Source organism: Nelusetta ayraudi, unplaced genomic scaffold (genome assembly GCF_046127955.1).
Source record: "Nelusetta ayraudi isolate G7.1 ecotype Tasmania unplaced genomic scaffold, CSIRO-AGI_Nayr_v1 ptg000284l, whole genome shotgun sequence".
Taxonomy (NCBI): domain Eukaryota; kingdom Metazoa; phylum Chordata; class Actinopteri; order Tetraodontiformes; family Monacanthidae; genus Nelusetta; species Nelusetta ayraudi.
This window is the reverse complement of record NW_027466332.1, coordinates 120,700-141,934: the sequence shown is the minus strand read 5'-3', so window position 1 is coordinate 141,934 and position 21,235 is coordinate 120,700. Positions and strand designations below refer to the sequence as shown.

The following is a 21,235-nucleotide window of genomic DNA, read 5'->3' as shown; positions in this document are numbered from 1 at the left end:
TCTGCTGTGATATAACAACAGTACTACTGCTAGCATTAGTAGTAGTGCTACTAGTGCTCACATTGTTGAACGGAGGTTTGCGTTGACTTTAAATGAGTGACATGATGATCCAGGATCAGTTTGAGCTGTTGGGTGAACCCCTGTCTGCTCCTCTGTGCTTCTGGGGCTTTGTGTTGCCGATGAAACCTGGACACACGTGCGTGTTTTGATTGGTTGACCTGGGCTTGGTTTTGGATCGTGGGTGTCGGTAGTCACCACAGCCGTAGCTTTCACCTATCGAGCTGAACCACCAGCGCCACCGCCGCCTCAATGTCCTGATGGCGGATGACGACCGACAACCTTTCTTGCGCAACGAGCCAAAACAGCCGGGAGAAGCTCCAGCGCCTCGACTCGAACCCCGTGCGGGAAAGTGTTGGTAGAAACCGACGGGTGACTGTTGGACGTAAGGTGGAGAAAAAACGATTTGTGAATAAGCGCCGTGTCTTTAGTTCCTCTGTCGCCTGTTTCTCCACGGCGACGTTAAGCGGACGGACCGCAGCTTGATGGCCGCGGCGGAGGACAGAGTCGCTGTGGACGGTCGAGCAGACGCCCATCATGAAGACGACAAACTGCAGATGATCAAAGGCGAGTCGGTCACCTGAGCTTCTCCCGAGGCTAACAGTTAGCCTAGCCTCCTAGCATCTCCCCAGGCCGCCAGAGAGACTCGCTGGAGGCTAGCAGTTAGCTTAGCCTAGCCTTTCCCTCGGCTCCCGTGTGTTAGTGTTTGAGGTGACAGCAGGACTCGCTCAGTGCTGCTCCACGGTGTGAAATCACGCTGTCCGTGAACGTCTCTTTTTCTGGACGAAAGAAGTGAAGCGGCTGCTCGTGGCTGCTGCACTGGAGGAGAGGAGGCGTGTCCAGGAAGCTACCTGACTGGCACCTTTGTGTCGCGTTGCCCACTTTCATTGAGAAAAATAAAGGAGGCCTCCCGCAGTGCTCGGGGTCATGACCTTCACAGGCCAGTGGCTCTCCAGTAATGGTCGATCGCAACTAACAATAGGGTTTCAGGGTTAGGGTTAGGGTTAGTCTACAGTTGGGTTAGGGTTAGGGTTAGGGTTAGTCTACGGTTGGGTTAGGGTTAGTCTACGGTTGGGTTAGTCTACGGTTGGGTTAGGGTTAGTCTACGGTTGACGTAGTTTGAACTGCTTTGTTCCCAACAGACATTAAGAATAAGCTGAACGTTTAAATTGTACTGAAATCTTTTAATTGAACGTATTGTTACCCAACAATCAATAAAGTGCGGGATGGATGACAAAGGAGTTGAATAAATCAGGCTGTGAAGAAGCAGTGATCCTGATTGGCCAGCGGTGTCGCCTGCAACCGCGTCGATGGCGGTTTTGAACGCAAACTCAGGAAACGAACGTGAAAGTTAAATTACGTTCAAGACAAGTCAGGAATGGGGGACAAACCCGGACCCGGGTCCATTCAAACTGGGCTGCACCATTTCATCGTCAAATACCACAGGACAGGTGTGTATTTAAAGGGACGGTTGGCATCTCTACATGTGTGTGTGTGTGTGTGTGTGTGTGTGTGCGCAGGTGCAGCCTTCCTGACAGTGGTGGCGTCCGCAGGTGTGTTTGCTGGCTTCGGCTCCACTCTGGCCCTGGCCAAGAAGAAGAGCCCCCACTGGTTCAACAAGGTACTGCACACACAGCAGCTGCATGTTTTCTCACCTGCCTTTGAATGTGAATTTGTCAGTGTGACGTTGACGGCCGGCTGGCTGTGTTTCCCCGCAGGGAGTCCTGGCCAGTTCGGCGGCTCCAGAGGGCGGAGCCTCTCTGGCGCTGCGGGCCCTGGGCTGGGGGTCTCTGCTGTCCTGCTGTGGGGTGGGCCTGCTCAGCTTCACCCTGTGGAAAGCCCTGGGAGTTCACAGTGTACGCAGACAACACACACACACACACACACATTGTGACAGTCATGAGCACCAGACACATCGCAGTGAAGTGGCTCCACCAGGTGTGGGCAAACTATGGCCCGGGGGCCATATGCGGCTCATTAAGATTTTTAATCCGACCTGCCGGAACTGAGGAAGCGATGTTCATGATGTCCAACTGGCGGAGCGGCGGTGCTTCCTCCTTGTTTCCAGTTTCAATAAACAGCTAAACACCGTGGGCCTTCTGGGTGGTTCTGGTTGGTTCTAACACCGTGGGGCTTCAAAGACTCTGATGTGGTTGCAACTTTGTTTAACGATGGACACTGAAGCAACAGGTTTTCTCCATGATAGATTGCTTCCTCCTCCACACTGCATCCACCTGCTGCTGCTCCGCTCCCCCCTCTGGCACACTGTAGAGCCCACTGTGGCCCACCCTGGTCTAGCCAGTTGTGTTCTCCTGGGTTGTGTTCACTAGGTGCTTTGTGTCGTGATAAACAGCAGCCTGATGATGATGATGATGACATTGTCTCCTCCAGCTGGCTGAGTTCAGGATGAAGATGCAATCCTTCTTCCCGTCCATCCCCAAGTCCTCTGAGTCTGCAGCTGGATCTGAAGCTCTGGACTGGGACGCCATCCTCAAGTCCAAGTGACCTTCAGCTGGAGCTCCAGTGGGCGGAGACCTTTGTGTCTGCTGCTGTTCATAGGATTATTGTCTATTTATAAAGTGCTTCTCCAGAATACATTACAATATAACTTAACACCAGTGGCTGTCTGCTCAGGTCCATGTGCCAGCTGAGTGCCAGTGTACACAGACTCCTCCTCCTAACCAGTGTGGCTCTGGCAGTGACCTGGCTGCTTCTTCACTGCAGTTCCACTGATGGTCAGTAGGGTGCAACAGAGTGACAGTGGAAGTGTAGTGACGAGACAACGACGCTAACGACACGATCAACATGTGATCAATGGTTCAAAGTCATCTTGACAATTAAAAACTGTTCCAAGGTTTCCTGTCTTGTTTTTTATTTGTTCTGCTTTCCAACCGGAAGGAGCATCAGGTTCGGTTTGGTACTTGAGATGTTTTGTTAATATTCGATGTCCAGTTTCCATCTCGTCGGGAGTTTGATCAAATCAATAAATTATCCTTCTCTATCTTCTCCTTCTTCGTCTTCTTCATCAAAATAAAAAAAACATCCTGGACGTTGGAAACGCGTCGGGTGACATTTTATCCCCTATGAGTCACAGAAAAGCAAATACCGCCAAAAACATGTTGAACATTTGACACTTCCGGTCCGGTCGGCTTCATTCTGTGACTCAGAAACCACGCTTTGGCCACGAATAAGAAACAAGAACGACTTTCTTTCATTCATTCTATCTTTTCTTTCTTTCTTTGGTTGAATAACATTTTCTGTCCGCTTTCGTAACCCGCAGCTGATCACCGGATCACGTGACCCCCTTTCCGCAGAGCCCATTGGCTGCGCCGCGGCGTCACTTTAAAGAGCCTCCTCGAGCTCGGCTCCTATTGGCCAGCTGCGATCCGGCGCCAATTTTTCAACAAAAAGCGGTCCGAGAGCAGCGCGCGCTTCACTCCGCTCCTCGAACCGCCCGCAGCCGCCTTCCATCCTTCCTCCATCCTTCCTCCATTCTTGACTTTCACTCCTTCCATCCCTCCGTCGACCGAAGCAGAAGATGTTGTCTCAGCGGGCTCCTCTGTCCCCCAGGAAGCAGCAGCAGCAGCAGCAGCAGCAGCAGACTGTGAGCCGCCTGGGCAACGTGTCGCTGCTGGACAAAGAGAACACGGTGAGTCGAGGAGAAAAGCAGCGGAATGGGACGCGGCCCTGGGCTCGCTCACAGTGGGACGGGGCCTCACTGCGGTGTCTTGTGTCTCCGTTAGCCGCCCAGCCTGAGCAGCAGCCGCGTGCTGGCGTCCAAAACCGCGCGGAGGATCTTCAGCGAGACCCCTGCGGTGAGTCACACGGACCCACGGTGGTGTTGTGTTGTGTTGTGTTGTGTTGTGTTGTGTTGTGTTGTGTTGTGTTGTGTCGGTGTGGCGCCTAAAATGTGGCGCCAACCTGGTGGCGCGTCTCTCCCGCTAAACAGCCGCTGTCGAACCGGAAGTTGCTGTCCGTCCACCCTAAGTGTGTGCGCGTGTGTGTGTGTATATGTGTGTTTGCCTATGTAGATTTTTTGTGTGTTCTTGTACCGTATGTGAGTGGATTTCGTGTGTTGTTTGTGCGCATGCGTCTGCTTATAAGCGCGTGAGTGTGGGAACAAAAGGCTGAAGGACGCTTTTGTGGACGGACGAAATGAACGTCTTGTTTTATTGCACGATGTCAAACACAACACGCACTCTCACGTCACACTTCCTGAAGCTCATCACCGCTAAGGAACCTGGGTAATGTAGTGTCAGGGTGGAGCGCTGGGACTTGGAACCCACACACACTCTGTATTGTCCTGCTAGTGAGAGGCTCTTTGTTTGACCCACTGCGTGTGCGTGTGTGTGTGTGTAGGCCAAAGGGGAGCAGGTGGAGCAGGTGGAGGCGGAGCCTCTGCTGAAGGACAACCCTCGGCGCTTCGTCATCTTCCCCATCCAGTACCACGACATCTGGCAGATGTACAAGAAGGCCGAGGCGTCTTTCTGGACCGCAGAGGAGGTGAGAGGAGTCACGTGACCCCACCCACCCCGCTCACACGACCTCCCCCCCACCCACCCTGAGCCTGAGAGCTGCTGTGCGTCCACCAGGTGGACCTGTCCAAGGACCTGCAGCACTGGGAGTGTCTGAAGGACGACGAGCGCTACTTCATCTCTCACGTGCTGGCCTTCTTCGCCGCCAGCGACGGCATCGTCAACGAGAACCTGGTGAGGGCGCTGCCGCGCACGCCGCACCCATGCAGCTGCTCTCAGGTGGGAGCCCACGTGTTGATGTTGTGTGTCGTTGCGGTGGCCACCAGGTGGAGCGCTTCACACAGGAAGTGCAGGTGACGGAGGCCAGGTGCTTCTACGGCTTCCAGATCGCCATGGAGAACATCCACTCTGAGATGTACAGCCTGCTGATCAACACCTACATCAAGGAGCCCAGAGAGAGGTCAGTGGGTCAGTGGGTTAGTGAGTGAGTCAGTGGGTCAGTCAGTGAGTCAGTGGGTCAGTGAGTCAGTGGGTTAGTGAGTGAGTGAGTCAGTTAGTGAGTTAGTGAGTGAGTCAGTTAGTGAGTTAGTGAGTGAGTGAGTCAGTTAGTGAGTTAGTGAGTGAGTGAGTCAGTCACTCAGTGAGCCAGTCAGCCAGTCAGTGTGACGCTGCCTTCACTGACCCTCAGGGAGTTCCTGTTCAACGCCATTGAGACGCTGCCCTGTGTGAAGAAGAAGGCCGACTGGGCTCTCAACTGGATCGGCAACAACAGCGCCAGCTACGGTAAGGCCGCCCTGCGTCACCTGACACCCAACCCCACCCCCCCTGGACTCTGGACCCTGACCTCTGCTTCCAGGAGAGCGGGTGGTGGCCTTCGCTGCTGTGGAGGGCATCTTCTTCTCGGGCTCCTTTGCTGCCATCTTCTGGCTGAAGAAGAGAGGCCTGATGCCTGGTCTGACCTTCTCCAACGAGCTCATCAGCAGGGACGAGGTGGGTGCTGCTGCTGCTGCTGCTGCTGCCTTCAGGGCCTCCACTGTGTGTGTGTGTGTGCTGACATGTTGTGGTGGTGCCTTCAGGGTCTTCACTGCGACTTTGCCTGTCTGATGTTCAAACACCTGGTCAACAAGCCGTCGCAACAAACCGTCAGTGACATCATCAAGAACGCCGTGGAGATCGAGCAGGTGGGACACCGGCGCCTTCCACTGCTGCTACTGACTGCTTCCACTGAGCGCTAGTAACCCCAGACCTCCTCCTCCTCCTCCTCCTCCCCAGGAGTTCCTGACTGAAGCGCTCCCCGTCAACCTGATCGGGATGAACTGTGAGCTCATGAAGCGCTACATCGAGTTTGTGGCCGACAGACTGATGCTGGAACTGGGCTGTTCCAAGGTCAGCACCTCCTCTTCCCGCTCCTCCTCTTCCTCCTCTTCCTCCTTCTCCTCTTGCTCCTCCGTGGTGATGAGATGCGCAGGGGTACGGACCTCAGCCAATCATGGGGGCTGAGTGCTGCTGCTGAGCTCTGATTGGACGGCAGGTGGTCGTCCGTCAGGGTGGCGGCAGCACAGATACTCGCCGGTCTGAACGGACTTCCTGCTGTCTGGGGGCGGGACTTCCTGCTGGGCTGGGGCGGGACGTCCTGTGTTGACCTGTGTGTGTGTGTGTGTGTGTGTGCAGGTCTACCGGGTGGAGAACCCCTTCGACTTCATGGAGAACATCTCTCTGGAGGGGAAGACCAACTTCTTTGAGAAGCGCGTGGGCGAGTACCAGAGGATGGGCGTGATGTCGGGCGCCACAGACAACACCTTCAGGCTGGACGCTGACTTCTGATTGGCCGCTGAGCTTGAGGAGCTCCCGGCCAGTTCAGAGAGGACCTCCCACCAGCGCGATGCTGCTGACTCCACACTTGAACTACAGTTTTACTGCAACCTCATGGATGACTTCTGGTTTTAACTTTGTTTTAATATCTGGGTGTTTTACTGTCTTATGTATATAGATGTATATTTTTACCATTAAAATCTGACTTTTGAATTTTGAGGCATTGCACTCTTCCAGCACTTCAGCTGCTTGTCTTTATAAACCCCATGGAAGGAGAACGACAGAAAGTCAGGTTAAAACTTGTTGTTGTTGTTGTTGTTGTTGTTGATGTTTTATACATAAAGGTTTTTGCTTCAACTCTGTTTTGGCCAAGTTTGTATGTAAAAAGTTTGTTTTTCTAACTTTTAATATCACAATAATCAGAAACCAACATAAGCACAAAGATTTTAAACCGTTTTTCCAAAGTTGATTTCGGGCCAATCAGACCCAACCATCGCCTTAAATTCAGCATCGAAAAAAATCCCGCCTGCGTTTATGACTTCAGCGTTAAAACGGATGTGACGTCACAATCTTGTGCTCTTGGGTACTTTTGTACCTACTGCGCATGCCCCACTCACTTCGGGCAGGTTCCTCACTTGGAAGGATGTCCGTAATGAACCCGAGACAGACGTTTTTAAACCTGGTGAGTCTGATGACGTCACTCTACTTTGACCGAACCTGTTCAGGGTTCTGAGGTTCTCTTCCAGCAGACAGTGTTGGAGAAGCAGTCAGTCGACTGACTGGTTGACTCTCAGCTGGGTGACTCACTTCCGGGTTCCCTTCAATCGAACCTTTGTCGGAAATTAGCCTCAGTGTTTTAGCGCGCGCGAATAACTCCGTCGCTTTATATCTTAAAGTCTAAAGTTTGGAGCGAAGTAACGCCGTGACGTCACAACGGGCTCTTTAGTTTTCGCCGTGTTTTGAAGTGGTCGTTTCTTTGCTTACGGCGCTGAAGTTGGCACCACATTCTCCGCGGTGCTTCTTAGCTTTCGATTCCACCTTAAAAAAAAAAAAATCCGCAATTTATTTATTTATTTATTTTTTAAGGTGGAATCGAAAGCTGAGCAGCACCGCGGAGAATGTGGTGCCAACTTCAGCGTCGTCCTTTTCGTGTTGTCTCGACTTGAGCTTTGCGGCTGATCAATATCATTTCTTCAAATTCGGTTTCGGGGCCGGATTAAAAAGGTTAACGGGTCGCATTTGGCCCGCGGGCCGTAGTTTGCTCATGGCTGATCGAAAGCATGAAAGAGTCGCTTGTTTTTCTCTGTTGTCGTGTCGACTCAATGAGGTTTGCTCCTCATTCTGGGAAACCACATGATAGTGATTGAGCTGATTGAGCAGGAGGTCAGTCAGGTGTCCTAAACCCAGCCTCTGTCTGTCTGTCTGTCTGCCTGCCTGTCTCTGTCTGTCTGCCTGTCTGTCTGTCTGTCCTCTCCAGTCCCTCCCCTTCAGTGGGACCATCTTGGGCGGCCTGGCCCCGGGAGAGATGGTGCTCATCCAGGGCTCGGTGCCGGCCGACGCTGACAGGTTGGTAGTCCCAGTTCCAGACCCGGACCCAGTCCCCTGCTGCTGCAGGTGGGTGCTCTCAGCCTCTGAACCTGCTGAGATGTCTCCTGCGCCTCCTCCAGGTTCCAGGTGGACTTGTGCTGCGGCAGCAGCGTCCAGCCCAGAGCTGACGTGGCGTTCCACTTCAACCCGCGCTTCTGCCGCTCGCCCTGCATTGTGTGCAACACGCTGCTGGGGGGCCGCTGGGGCCGCGAGGAGATTCTGCCCCACCCGCCCTTCAGGGCCGGGGCCACCTTCGAACTCATCATCCTGGTCCTCGAGGACCACTTCAAGGTGAGAGCCAGGCTGAGTGCTGAAATAATCCACATGAAAAACTAAAAAATATCATAATGTCAATGGCAAAGTTGGCAACTGTGGAGTCCCCCAAACTAGGGTTAGGGTTAGTGTTAAGGCTGGGGTTAGGGTTAGCGATAAGGCTGGGGTTAGGGTTAGGGTTAGCGATAAGGCTGGGGTTAGGGTTAGGGTTAAGGCTGGGGTTAGGGTTAGGGTTAGGGTTTCGGGGTTCCTCAAGTACTAGAAGTCCCAGATTTGGCATGGGCGCTCCTTGGGGGCTCCTGATGAAAAAGCAAGTGGCCCCATGTCTCTAGGACAAAGTTGAAGTTTCACCCCATAGACTTGCATTGAATTAGGGTTAACGATAAGCCTGAAGCTAGGGTTAGGGTTAGGGTTATGGTTAGGGTTTCGGGGTTCCTCAAGTAATAGAAGTCCCAGATTTGGCGTGGGCGCTCCTTGGGGGCTCCTGATGAAAAAGCAAGTGGCCCCATGTCTCTAGGACAAAGTTGAAGTTTCACCCCATAGACTTGCATTGAATTAGGGTTAACGATAAGCCTGAAGCTAGGGTTAGGGTTAGGGTTATGGTTAGGGTTTCGGGGTTCCTCAAGTACTAGAAGTCCCAGATTTGGCATGGGCGCTCCTTGGGGGCTCCTGATGAAAAAGCAAGTGGCCCCATGTCTCTAGGACAAAGTTGAAGTTTCACCCCATAGACTTGCATTGAATTAGGGTTAACGATAAGCCTGAAGCTAGGGTTAGGGTTAGGGTTATGGTTAGGGTTTCGGGGTTCCTCAAGTACTAGAAGTCTCAGATTTGGCATGGGCGCTCCTTGGGGGCTCCTGATGAAAAAGCAAGTGGCCCCATGTCTCTAGGACAAAGTTGAAGTTTCACCCCATAGACTTGCATTGAATTAGGGTTAACGATAAGCCTGAATCTAGGGTTAGGGTTAGGGTTATGGTTAGGGTTTCGGGGTTCCTCAAGTACTAGAAGTCCCAGATTTGGCATGGGCGCTCCTTGGGGGCTCCTGATGAAAAAGCAAGTGGCCCCATGTCTCTAGGACAAAGTTGAAGTTTCACCCCATAGACTTGCATTGAATTAGGGTTAACGATAAGCCTGAATCTAGGGTTAGGGTTAGGGTTAGGGTTTCGGGGTTCCTCAAGTACTAGAAGTCCCAGATTTGGCATGGGCGCTCCTTGGGGGCTCCTGATGAAAAAGCAAGTGGCCCAATGTCTCTAGGACAAAGTTGAAGTTTCACCCCATAGACTTGCATTAAATTAGGGTTAACGATAAGCCTGAAGCTAGGGTTAGGGTTATGGTTAGGGTTTCGGGGTTCCTCAAGTAATAGAAGTCCCAGATTTGGCGTGGGCGCTCCTTGGGGGCTCCTGATGAAAAAGCAAGTGGCCCCATGTCTCTAGGACAAAGTTGAAGTTTCACCCCATAGACTTGCATTGAATTAGGGTTAACGATAAGCCTGAAGCTAGGGTTAGGGTTAGGGTTATGGTTAGGGTTTCGGGGTTCCTCAAGTACTAGAAGTCTCAGATTTGGCATGGGCGCTCCTTGGGGGCTCCTGATGAAAAAGCAAGTGGCCCCATGTCTCTAGGACAAAGTTGAAGTTTCACCCCATAGACTTGCATTGAATTAGGGTTAACGATAAGCCTGAAGCTAGGGTTAGGGTTAGGGTTAGGGTTTCGGGGTTCCTCAAGTACTAGAAGTCCCAGATTTTGCGTGGGCGCTCCTTGGGGGCTCCTGATGAAAAAGCAAGTGGCCCCATGTCTCTAGGAAAAAGTTGAAGTTTCACCCCATAGACTTGCATTGAGTTAGGGTTAACGATAAGCCTGAAGCTAGGGTTAGGGTTAGGGTTAGGGTTTCGGGGTTCCTCAAGTACTAGAAGTCCCAGATTTGGCATGGGCGCTCCTTGGGGGCTCCTGATGAAAAAGCAAGTGGCCCCATGTCTCTAGGACAAAGTTGAAGTTTCACCCCATAGACTTGCATTGAGTTAGGGTTAACGATAAGCCTGAAGCTAGGGTTAGGGTTAGGGTTAGGGTTTCGGGGTTCCTCAAGTACTAGAAGTCCCAGATTTGGCATGGGCGCTCCTTGGGGGCTCCTGATGAAAAAGCAAGTGGCCCCATGTCTCTAGGACAAAGTTGAAGTTTCACCCCATAGACTTGCATTGAATTAGGGTTAACGATAAGCCTGAAGCTAGGGTTAGGGTTAGGGTTATGGTTAGGGTTTCGGGGTTCCTCAAGTAATAGAAGTCCCAGATTTGGCGTGGGCGCTCCTTGGGGGCTCCTGATGAAAAAGCAAGTGGCCCCATGTCTCTAGGACAAAGTTGAAGTTTCACCCCATAGACTTGCATTGAATTAGGGTTAACGATAAGCCTGAAGCTAGGGTTAGGGTTAGGGTTATGGTTAGGGTTTCGGGGTTCCTCAAGTACTAGAAGTCCCAGATTTGGCATGGGCGCTCCTTGGGGGCTCCTGATGAAAAAGCAAGTGGCCCCATGTCTCTAGGACAAAGTTGAAGTTTCACCCCATAGACTTGCATTGAATTAGGGTTAACGATAAGCCTGAAGCTAGGGTTAGTGTTATGGTTAGGGTTTCGGGGTTCCTCAAGTACTAGAAGTCCCAGATTTTGCGTGGGCGCTCCTTGGGGGCTCCTGATGAAAAAGCAAGTGGCCCCATGTCTCTAGGACAAAGTTGAAGTTTCACCCCATAGACTTGCATTGAGTTAGGGTTAACGATAAGCCTGAAGCTAGGGTTAGGGTTAGGGTTAGGGTTTCGGGGTTCCTCAAGTACTAGAAGTCCCAGATTTGGCATGGGCGCTCCTTGGGGGCTCCTGATGAAAAAGCAAGTGGCCCCATGTCTCTAGGACAAAGTTGAAGTTTCACCCCATAGACTTGCATTGAGTTAGGGTTAACGATAAGCCTGAAGCTAGGGTTAGGGTTAGGGTTAGGGTTTCGGGGTTCCTCAAGTACTAGAAGTCCCAGATTTGGCATGGGCGCTCCTTGGGGGCTCCTGATGAAAAAGCAAGTGGCCCCATGTCTCTAGGACAAAGTTGAAGTTTCACCCCATGGACTTGCATTGAGTTAGGGTTAACGATAAGCCTGAAGCTAGGGTTAGGGTTAGGGTTATGGTTAGGGTTTCGGGGTTCCTCAAGTACTAGAAGTCTCAGATTTGGCATGGGCGCTCCTTGGGGGCTCCTGATGAAAAAGCAAGTGGCCCCATGTCTCTAGGACAAAGTTGAAGTTTCACCCCATAGACTTGCATTGAATTAGGGTTAACGATAAGCCTGAATCTAGGGTTAGGGTTAGGGTTATGGTTAGGGTTTCGGGGTTCCTCAAGTACTAGAAGTCCCAGATTTGGCATGGGCGCTCCTTGGGGGCTCCTGATGAAAAAGCAAGTGGCCCCATGTCTCTAGGACAAAGTTGAAGTTTCACCCCATAGACTTGCATTGAATTAGGGTTAACGATAAGCCTGAAGCTAGGGTTAGGGTTAGGGTTAGGGTTTCGGGGTTCCTCAAGTACTAGAAGTCCCAGATTTGGCATGGGCGCTCCTTGGGGGCTCCTGATGAAAAAGCAAGTGGCCCCATGTCTCTAGGACAAAGTTGAAGTTTCACCCCATAGACTTGCATTGAATTAGGGTTAACGATAAGCCTGAAGCTAGGGTTAGGGTTAGTGTTATGGTTAGGGTTTCGGGGTTCCTCAAGTACTAGAAGTCCCAGATTTGGCATGGGCGCTCCTTGGGGGCTCCTGATGAAAAAGCAAGTGGCCCCATGTCTCTAGGACAAAGTTGAAGTTTCACCCCATAGACTTGCATTGAATTAGGGTTAACGATAAGCCTGAAGCTAGGTTTAGGGTTAGGGTTAGGGTTTCGGGGTTCCTCAAGTACTAGAAGTCCCAGATTTGGCATGGGGGCTCCTTGGGGGCTCCTGATGAAAAAGCAAGTGGCCCCATGTCTCTAGGACAAAGTTGAAGTTTCACCCCATAGACTTGCATTGAATTAGGGTTAACGATAAGCCTGAAGCTAGGGTTAGGGTTAGGGTTATGGTTAGGGTTTCGGGGTTCCTCAAGTACTAGAAGTCTCAGATTTGGCATGGGCGCTCCTTGGGGGCTCCTGATGAAAAAGCAAGTGGCCCCATGTCTCTAGGACAAAGTTGAAGTTTCACCCCATAGACTTGCATTGAATTAGGGTTAACGATAAGCCTGAATCTAGGGTTAGGGTTAGGGTTATGGTTAGGGTTTCGGGGTTCCTCAAGTACTAGAAGTCCCAGATTTGGCATGGGCGCTCCTTGGGGGCTCCTGATGAAAAAGCAAGTGGCCCCATGTCTCTAGGACAAAGTTGAAGTTTCACCCCATAGACTTGCATTGAATTAGGGTTAACGATAAGCCTGAAGCTAGGGTTAGGGTTAGGGTTATGGTTAGGGTTTCGGGGTTCCTCAAGTACTAGAAGTCCCAGATTTGGCATGGGCGCTCCTTGGGGGCTCCTGATGAAAAAGCAAGTGGCCCCATGTCTCTAGGACAAAGTTGAAGTTTCACCCCATAGACTTGCATTGAATTAGGGTTAACGATAAGCCTGAATCTAGGGTTAGGGTTAGGGTTAGGGTTTCGGGGTTCCTCAAGTACTAGAAGTCCCAGATTTGGCATGGGCGCTCCTTGGGGGCTCCTGATGAAAAAGCAAGTGGCCCCATGTCTCTAGGACAAAGTTGAAGTTTCACCCCATAGACTTGCATTGAATTAGGGTTAACGATAAGCCTGAAGCTAGGGTTAGGGTTAGGGTTATGGTTAGGGTTTCGGGGTTCCTCAAGTAATAGAAGTCCCAGATTTGGCGTGGGCGCTCCTTGGGGGCTCCTGATGAAAAAGCAAGTGGCCCCATGTCTCTAGGACAAAGTTGAAGTTTCACCCCATAGACTTGCATTGAATTAGGGTTAACGATAAGCCTGAAGCTAGGGTTAGGGTTAGGGTTATGGTTAGGGTTTCGGGGTTCCTCAAGTACTAGAAGTCTCAGATTTGGCATGGGCGCTCCTTGGGGGCTCCTGATGAAAAAGCAAGTGGCCCCATGTCTCTAGGACAAAGTTGAAGTTTCACCCCATAGACTTGCATTGAATTAGGGTTAACGATAAGCCTGAATCTAGGGTTAGGGTTAGGGTTATGGTTAGGGTTTCGGGGTTCCTCAAGTACTAGAAGTCCCAGATTTGGCATGGGCGCTCCTTGGGGGCTCCTGATGAAAAAGCAAGTGGCCCCATGTCTCTAGGACAAAGTTGAAGTTTCACCCCATAGACTTGCATTGAATTAGGGTTAACGATAAGCCTGAATCTAGGGTTAGGGTTAGGGTTAGGGTTTCGGGGTTCCTCAAGTACTAGAAGTCCCAGATTTGGCATGGGCGCTCCTTGGGGGCTCCTGATGAAAAAGCAAGTGGCCCAATGTCTCTAGGACAAAGTTGAAGTTTCACCCCATAGACTTGCATTAAATTAGGGTTAACGATAAGCCTGAAGCTAGGGTTAGGGTTATGGTTAGGGTTTCGGGGTTCCTCAAGTAATAGAAGTCCCAGATTTGGCGTGGGCGCTCCTTGGGGGCTCCTGATGAAAAAGCAAGTGGCCCCATGTCTCTAGGACAAAGTTGAAGTTTCACCCCATAGACTTGCATTGAATTAGGGTTAACGATAAGCCTGAAGCTAGGGTTAGGGTTAGGGTTATGGTTAGGGTTTCGGGGTTCCTCAAGTACTAGAAGTCTCAGATTTGGCATGGGCGCTCCTTGGGGGCTCCTGATGAAAAAGCAAGTGGCCCCATGTCTCTAGGACAAAGTTGAAGTTTCACCCCATAGACTTGCATTGAATTAGGGTTAACGATAAGCCTGAAGCTAGGGTTAGGGTTAGGGTTAGGGTTTCGGGGTTCCTCAAGTACTAGAAGTCCCAGATTTTGCGTGGGCGCTCCTTGGGGGCTCCTGATGAAAAAGCAAGTGGCCCCATGTCTCTAGGAAAAAGTTGAAGTTTCACCCCATAGACTTGCATTGAGTTAGGGTTAACGATAAGCCTGAAGCTAGGGTTAGGGTTAGGGTTAGGGTTTCGGGGTTCCTCAAGTACTAGAAGTCCCAGATTTGGCATGGGCGCTCCTTGGGGGCTCCTGATGAAAAAGCAAGTGGCCCCATGTCTCTAGGACAAAGTTGAAGTTTCACCCCATAGACTTGCATTGAGTTAGGGTTAACGATAAGCCTGAAGCTAGGGTTAGGGTTAGGGTTAGGGTTTCGGGGTTCCTCAAGTACTAGAAGTCCCAGATTTGGCATGGGCGCTCCTTGGGGGCTCCTGATGAAAAAGCAAGTGGCCCCATGTCTCTAGGACAAAGTTGAAGTTTCACCCCATAGACTTGCATTGAATTAGGGTTAACGATAAGCCTGAAGCTAGGGTTAGGGTTAGGGTTATGGTTAGGGTTTCGGGGTTCCTCAAGTACTAGAAGTCTCAGATTTGGCATGGGCGCTCCTTGGGGGCTCCTGATGAAAAAGCAAGTGGCCCCATGTCTCTAGGACAAAGTTGAAGTTTCACCCCATAGACTTGCATTGAATTAGGGTTAACGATAAGCCTGAATCTAGGGTTAGGGTTAGGGTTATGGTTAGGGTTTCGGGGTTCCTCAAGTACTAGAAGTCCCAGATTTGGCATGGGCGCTCCTTGGGGGCTCCTGATGAAAAAGCAAGTGGCCCCATGTCTCTAGGACAAAGTTGAAGTTTCACCCCATAGACTTGCATTGAATTAGGGTTAACGATAAGCCTGAATCTAGGGTTAGGGTTAGGGTTAGGGTTTCGGGGTTCCTCAAGTACTAGAAGTCCCAGATTTGGCATGGGCGCTCCTTGGGGGCTCCTGATGAAAAAGCAAGTGGCCCAATGTCTCTAGGACAAAGTTGAAGTTTCACCCCATAGACTTGCATTAAATTAGGGTTAACGATAAGCCTGAAGCTAGGGTTAGGGTTATGGTTAGGGTTTCGGGGTTCCTCAAGTAATAGAAGTCCCAGATTTGGCGTGGGCGCTCCTTGGGGGCTCCTGATGAAAAAGCAAGTGGCCCCATGTCTCTAGGACAAAGTTGAAGTTTCACCCCATAGACTTGCATTGAATTAGGGTTAACGATAAGCCTGAAGCTAGGGTTAGGGTTAGGGTTATGGTTAGGGTTTCGGGGTTCCTCAAGTACTAGAAGTCTCAGATTTGGCATGGGCGCTCCTTGGGGGCTCCTGATGAAAAAGCAAGTGGCCCCATGTCTCTAGGACAAAGTTGAAGTTTCACCCCATAGACTTGCATTGAATTAGGGTTAACGATAAGCCTGAAGCTAGGGTTAGGGTTAGGGTTAGGGTTTCGGGGTTCCTCAAGTACTAGAAGTCCCAGATTTTGCGTGGGCGCTCCTTGGGGGCTCCTGATGAAAAAGCAAGTGGCCCCATGTCTCTAGGAAAAAGTTGAAGTTTCACCCCATAGACTTGCATTGAGTTAGGGTTAACGATAAGCCTGAAGCTAGGGTTAGGGTTAGGGTTAGGGTTTCGGGGTTCCTCAAGTACTAGAAGTCCCAGATTTGGCATGGGCGCTCCTTGGGGGCTCCTGATGAAAAAGCAAGTGGCCCCATGTCTCTAGGACAAAGTTGAAGTTTCACCCCATAGACTTGCATTGAGTTAGGGTTAACGATAAGCCTGAAGCTAGGGTTAGGGTTAGGGTTAGGGTTTCGGGGTTCCTCAAGTACTAGAAGTCCCAGATTTGGCATGGGCGCTCCTTGGGGGCTCCTGATGAAAAAGCAAGTGGCCCCATGTCTCTAGGACAAAGTTGAAGTTTCACCCCATAGACTTGCATTGAATTAGGGTTAACGATAAGCCTGAAGCTAGGGTTAGGGTTAGGGTTATGGTTAGGGTTTCGGGGTTCCTCAAGTAATAGAAGTCCCAGATTTGGCGTGGGCGCTCCTTGGGGGCTCCTGATGAAAAAGCAAGTGGCCCCATGTCTCTAGGACAAAGTTGAAGTTTCACCCCATAGACTTGCATTGAATTAGGGTTAACGATAAGCCTGAAGCTAGGGTTAGGGTTAGGGTTTCGGGGTTCCTCAAGTACTAGAAGTACCAAATTTGGCGTGGGCGCTCCTTGGGGGCTCCTGATGAAAAAGCAAGTGGCCCCATGTCTCTAGGACAAAGGTGAAGTTTCACCCCATAGACTTGCATTGAATTAGGGTTAACGATAAGCCTGAAGCTAGGGTTAGGGTTAGGGTTAGGGTTTCGGGGTTCCTCAAGTACTAGAAGTCCCAGATTTGGCATTGGCGCTCCTTGGGGGCTCCTGATGAAAAAGCAAGTGGCCCCATGTCTCTAGGACAAAGTTGAAGTTTCACCCCATGGACTTGCATTGACTTAGGGTTAACGATAAGCCTGAATCTAGGGTTAGGGTTAGGGTTAGGGTTTCGCGGTTCCTCAAGTACTAGAAGTCCCAGATTTGGCGTGGGCGCTCCTTGGGGGCTCCTGATGAAAAAGCAAGTGGCCCCATGTCTCTAGGACAAAGTTGAAGTTTCACCCCATAGACTTGCATTGAATTAGGGTTAACGATAAGCCTGAAGCTAGGGTTAGGGTTAGGGTTAGGGTTAGGGTTTCGGGGTTCCTCAAGTACTAGAAGTACCAAATTTGGCGTGGGCGCTCCTTGGGGGCTCCTGATGAAAAAGCAAGTGGCCCCATGTCTCTAGGACAAAGGTGAAGTTTCACCCCATAGACTTGCATTGAATTAGGGTTAACGATAAGCCTGAATCTAGGGTTAGGGTTAGGGTTAGGGTTTCGGGGTTCCTCAAGTACTAGAAGTCCCAGATTTGGCGTGGGCGCTCCTTGGGGGCTCCTGATGAAAAAGCAAGTGGCCCCATGTCTCTAGGACAAAGTTGAAGTTTCACCCCATAGACTTGCATTGAATTAGGGTTAACGATAAGCCTGAAGCTAGGGTTAGGGTTAGGGTTATGGTTAGGGTTTCGGGGTTCCTCAAGTAATAGAAGTCCCAGATTTGGCGTGGGCGCTCCTTGGGGGCTCCTGATGAAAAAGCAAGTGGCCCCATGTCTCTAGGACAAAGTTGAAGTTTCACCCCATAGACTTGCATTGAATTAGGGTTAACGATAACCCTGAAGCTAGGGTTAGGGTTAGGGTTAGGGTTTCGGGGTTCCTCAAATACTAGAAGTCCCAGATTTGGCATGGGCGCTCCTTGGGGGCTCCTGATGAAAAAGCAAGTGGCCCCATGTCTCTAGGACAAAGTTGAAGTTTCACCCCATAGACTTGCATTGAATTAGGGTTAACGATAAGCCTGAAGCTAGGGTTAGGGTTAGGGTTATGGTTAGGGTTTCGGGGTTCCTCAAGTAATAGAAGTCCCAGATTTGGCGTGGGCGCTCCTTGGGGGCTCCTGATGAAAAAGCAAGTGGCCCCATGTCTCTAGGACAAAGTTGAAGTTTCACCCCATAGACTTGCATTGAATTAGGGTTAACGATAAGCCTGAAGCTAGGGTTAGGGTTAGGGTTAGGGTTTCGGGGTTCCTCAAGTACTAGAAGTCCCAGATTTGGCATTGGCGCTCCTTGGGGGCTCCTGATGAAAAAGCAAGTGGCCCCATGTCTCTAGGACAAAGTTGAAGTTTCACCCCATGGACTTGCATTGACTTAGGGTTAACGATAAGCCTGAAGCTAGGGTTAGGGTTAGGGTTAGGGTTTCGCGGTTCCTCAAGTACTAGAAGTCCCAGATTTGGCGTGGGCGCTCCTTGGGGGCTCCTGATGAAAAAGCAAGTGGCCCCATGTCTCTAGGACAAAGTTGAAGTTTCACCCCATAGACTTGCATTGAATTAGGGTTAACGATAAGCCTGAAGCTAGGGTTAGGGTTAGGGTTTCGGGGTTCCTCAAGTACTAGAAGTACCAAATTTGGCGTGGGCGCTCCTTGGGGGCTCCTGATGAAAAAGCAAGTGGCCCCATGTCTCTAGGACAAAGGTGAAGTTTCACCCCATAGACTTGCATTGAATTAGGGTTAACGATAAGCCTGAAGCTAGGGTTAGGGTTAGGGTTAGGGTTTCGGGGTTCCTCAAGTACTAGAAGTCCCAGATTTGGCATTGGCGCTCCTTGGGGGCTCCTGATGAAAAAGCAAGTGGCCCCATGTCTCTAGGACAAAGTTGAAGTTTCACCCCATGGACTTGCATTGACTTAGGGTTAACGATAAGCCTGAATCTAGGGTTAGGGTTAGGGTTAGGGTTTCGCGGTTCCTCAAGTACTAGAAGTCCCAGATTTGGCGTGGGCGCTCCTTGGGGGCTCCTGATGAAAAAGCAAGTGGCCCCATGTCTCTAGGACAAAGTTGAAGTTTCACCCCATAGACTTGCATTGAATTAGGGTTAACGATAAGCCTGAAGCTAGGGTTAGGGTTAGGGTTAGGGTTAGGGTTTCGGGGTTCCTCAAGTACTAGAAGTACCAAATTTGGCGTGGGCGCTCCTTGGGGGCTCCTGATGAAAAAGCAAGTGGCCCCATGTCTCTAGGACAAAGGTGAAGTTTCACCCCATAGACTTGCATTGAATTAGGGTTAACGATAAGCCTGAAGCTAGGGTTAGGGTTAGGGTTAGGGTTTCGGGGTTCCTCAAGTACTAGAAGTCCCAGATTTGGCATTGGCGCTCCTTGGGGGCTCCTGATGAAAAAGCAAGTGGCCCCATGTCTCTAGGACAAAGTTGAAGTTTCACCCCATGGACTTGCATTGACTTAGGGTTAACGATAAGCCTGAAGCTAGGGTTAGGGTTAGGGTTAGGGTTTCGCGGTTCCTCAAGTACTAGAAGTCCCAGATTTGGCGTGGGCGCTCCTTGGGGGCTCCTGATGAAAAAGCAAGTGGCCCCATGTCTCTAGGACAAAGTTGAAGTTTCACCCCATAGACTTGCATTGAATTAGGGTTAACGATAAGCCTGAAGCTAGGGTTAGGGTTAGGGTTAGGGTTTCGGGGTTCCTCAAGTACTAGAAGTACCAAATTTGGCGTGGGCGCTCCTTGGGGGCTCCTGATGAAAAAGCAAGTGGCCCCATGTCTCTAGGACAAAGGTGAAGTTTCACCCCATAGACTTGCATTGAATTAGGGTTAACGATAAGCCTGAAGCTAGGGTTAGGGTTAGGGTTAGGGTTTCGGGGTTCCTCAAGTACTAGAAGTCCCAGATTTGGCATTGGCGCTCCTTGGGGGCTCCTGATGAAAAAGCAAGTGGCCCCATGTCTCTAGGACAAAGTTGAAGTTTCACCCCATGGACTTGCATTGACTTAGGGTTAACGATAAGCCTGAATCTAGGGTTAGGGTTAGGGTTAGGGTTTCGCGGTTCCTCAAGTACTAGAAGTCCCAGATTTGGCGTGGGCGCTCCTTGGGGGCTCCTGATGAAAAAGCAAGTGGCCCCATGTCTCTAGGACAAAGTTGAAGTTTCACCCCATAGACTTGCATTGAATTAGGGTTAACGATAAGCCTGAAGCTAGGGTTAGGGTTAGGGTTAGGGTTTCGGGGTTCCTCAAGTACTAGAAGTACCAAATTTGGCGTGGGCGCTCCTTGGGGGCTCCTGATGAAAAAGCAAGTGGCCCCATGTCTCTAGGACAAAGGTGAAGTTTCACCCCATAGACTTGCATGGGATTAGGGTTACGCTTAAGGCTGAAATTAGGGTTTGGGTTTCGGGGTTCCTCATATGCTAGAAGCCCCAAGTTCATCCAGCCAATCACAGAGCAGTCCATTGAAGGAATGAGATTTATTTGTCCTTCACCATCTCAACACGCACACTCACACAGACACGCGTTCAACAGTTTGGGGTCAATGACTCGTTTCCGCGTCTCTACTGCCACCTGCTGGTCCAGCTCCAGCCAGGCTGCTCTCAGAGAGCCAATCAGATTGCATAGTGTATTTCTGTAGTCATTTGTCACAGTGCTCTTCAGGTGGCGGTGGACGGGAGTCACGTGTTGAAGTATGACCACCGGGTGGCGCTGCAGCGCGTGGACACGCTTAGCATCTCTGGACGGGTGACAGTGACGGTGGTGGGCATTCTGCCCAGTCTGGTGAGCTTCCCTTCTGGTTCTGGTTCTGATTCTGATTCTGGTTGGATTCAACTAATGACGTGTTTCATACAGAATTCTGCTGAAGCCAGTCCGACCAATCAGCAGCCACACATGAAGGTAACGACATGGTCACATTGATTGAACTTGACTCAACAGATCCGAGGTTGATTTCTTTTGTCTTGTTGTCCTGCAGCAGCCAATGAGGAGCCGTCCCTGCGACCTGGTGGGGCTTCCTGTTTCATCATCGCTCGCTTCACTGCAAACTTTATTTTCATTTTTTTGTGATCAAATTTTTATTAATACTTAAAACTTTATTGATAAAACAGTTGACATGTCAACACTGTTTCTCCTGTGTGTGTGTGTGTGTGTGTGTGTGTGTGTGTGTGTGTGTGTGTGTGCGCGCGCAGCGTGTTCCCTTCAGAAGAGAGCTGCTGGGTGGACTCAGTCCCGGTCGCAGCATCACCGTCCAAGGGGAGACCAATCACAATCCAGACAGGTACTTTGATGTCACTCTCTCCCCCCCCACCCCCCTCCACGTGTACTCTAGAGAGAAATGGGCGGAGCCTCAGCTTGTGCTCCCTCAGTTTCAGCATCAACCTGCGAGTGTCGGGCAGCAGCGACATCGCTCTTCATCTCAACCCTCGCCTGAAGAAAGGAGTCTTTGTCAGGAACTCCTTCCTGCGGGGGCACTGGGGCCCCGAGGAGACCTCCGGAGGCCCCGCCCCCTTCGCCGCCGCCCGCTACTTCGAGGTCAGAGCTCAGTGGCGAGCGCCTCGCCACCTCGCTAATGCAGCGACCGTGGTGATAAAAACACACGCGTGCTTGTTTTGCAGGTCATTGTTCTATGCGACCCTCAGCAGTTCAAGGTGGCTGTGGATGGGCGCCACCTGCTGGACTACAAACACAGAGTGAAGGAGCTGCGCAGCATCACGCAGCTGGAGGTGGAAGGAGACGTGACGCTGCACGACGTCCAGATCGTCTGACTCTGAACATCGTGAACATCACCCAA

At 50.9% G+C, this 21,235-nt stretch overlaps 3 protein-coding genes and 1 non-coding gene across 4 annotated transcripts; all 4 read left to right on the top strand.

The window, feature by feature from the left end:
• The first annotated feature begins 321 nt into the window (after positions 1–321).
• tmem242 (transmembrane protein 242) lies at positions 322–2,977 on the top strand. Its single transcript, XM_076017200.1, has 4 exons — positions 322–624; positions 1,578–1,678; positions 1,776–1,913; positions 2,449–2,977. Exons 1-4 carry the CDS (start codon positions 543–545, stop codon positions 2,560–2,562), a joined length of 435 nt encoding a protein of 144 aa, XP_075873315.1. The 5' UTR covers positions 322–542; the 3' UTR covers positions 2,563–2,977.
• A 563-nt stretch (positions 2,978–3,540) lies between these two features.
• LOC142882454 (ribonucleoside-diphosphate reductase subunit M2-like) lies at positions 3,541–6,563 on the top strand. The gene is made up of 10 exons (XM_076017199.1): positions 3,541–3,706; positions 3,801–3,902; positions 4,438–4,560; positions 4,650–4,766; positions 4,859–4,992; positions 5,221–5,315; positions 5,389–5,522; positions 5,609–5,713; positions 5,805–5,918; positions 6,204–6,563. The coding sequence occupies exons 1-10, from the start codon at positions 3,596–3,598 to the stop codon at positions 6,354–6,356; spliced, it is 1,188 nt and encodes a 395-aa protein (XP_075873314.1). The 5' UTR covers positions 3,541–3,595; the 3' UTR covers positions 6,357–6,563.
• Positions 5,979–6,115, top strand: LOC142882478 (small nucleolar RNA SNORD94). Its single transcript, XR_012925797.1, has one exon. It is a non-coding gene; the product is annotated as a small nucleolar RNA SNORD94 (small nucleolar RNA).
• Positions 6,564–6,951: 388 nt separating the features above from the next.
• On the top strand, positions 6,952–21,209 carry lgals8a (galectin 8a). The gene is made up of 9 exons (XM_076017218.1): positions 6,952–7,026; positions 7,822–7,910; positions 8,012–8,222; positions 20,107–20,226; positions 20,299–20,343; positions 20,420–20,449; positions 20,634–20,722; positions 20,811–20,976; positions 21,060–21,209. Exons 1-9 carry the CDS (start codon positions 6,988–6,990, stop codon positions 21,207–21,209), a joined length of 939 nt encoding a protein of 312 aa, XP_075873333.1. The 5' UTR covers positions 6,952–6,987.
• Positions 21,210–21,235: the final 26 nt, after the last annotated feature.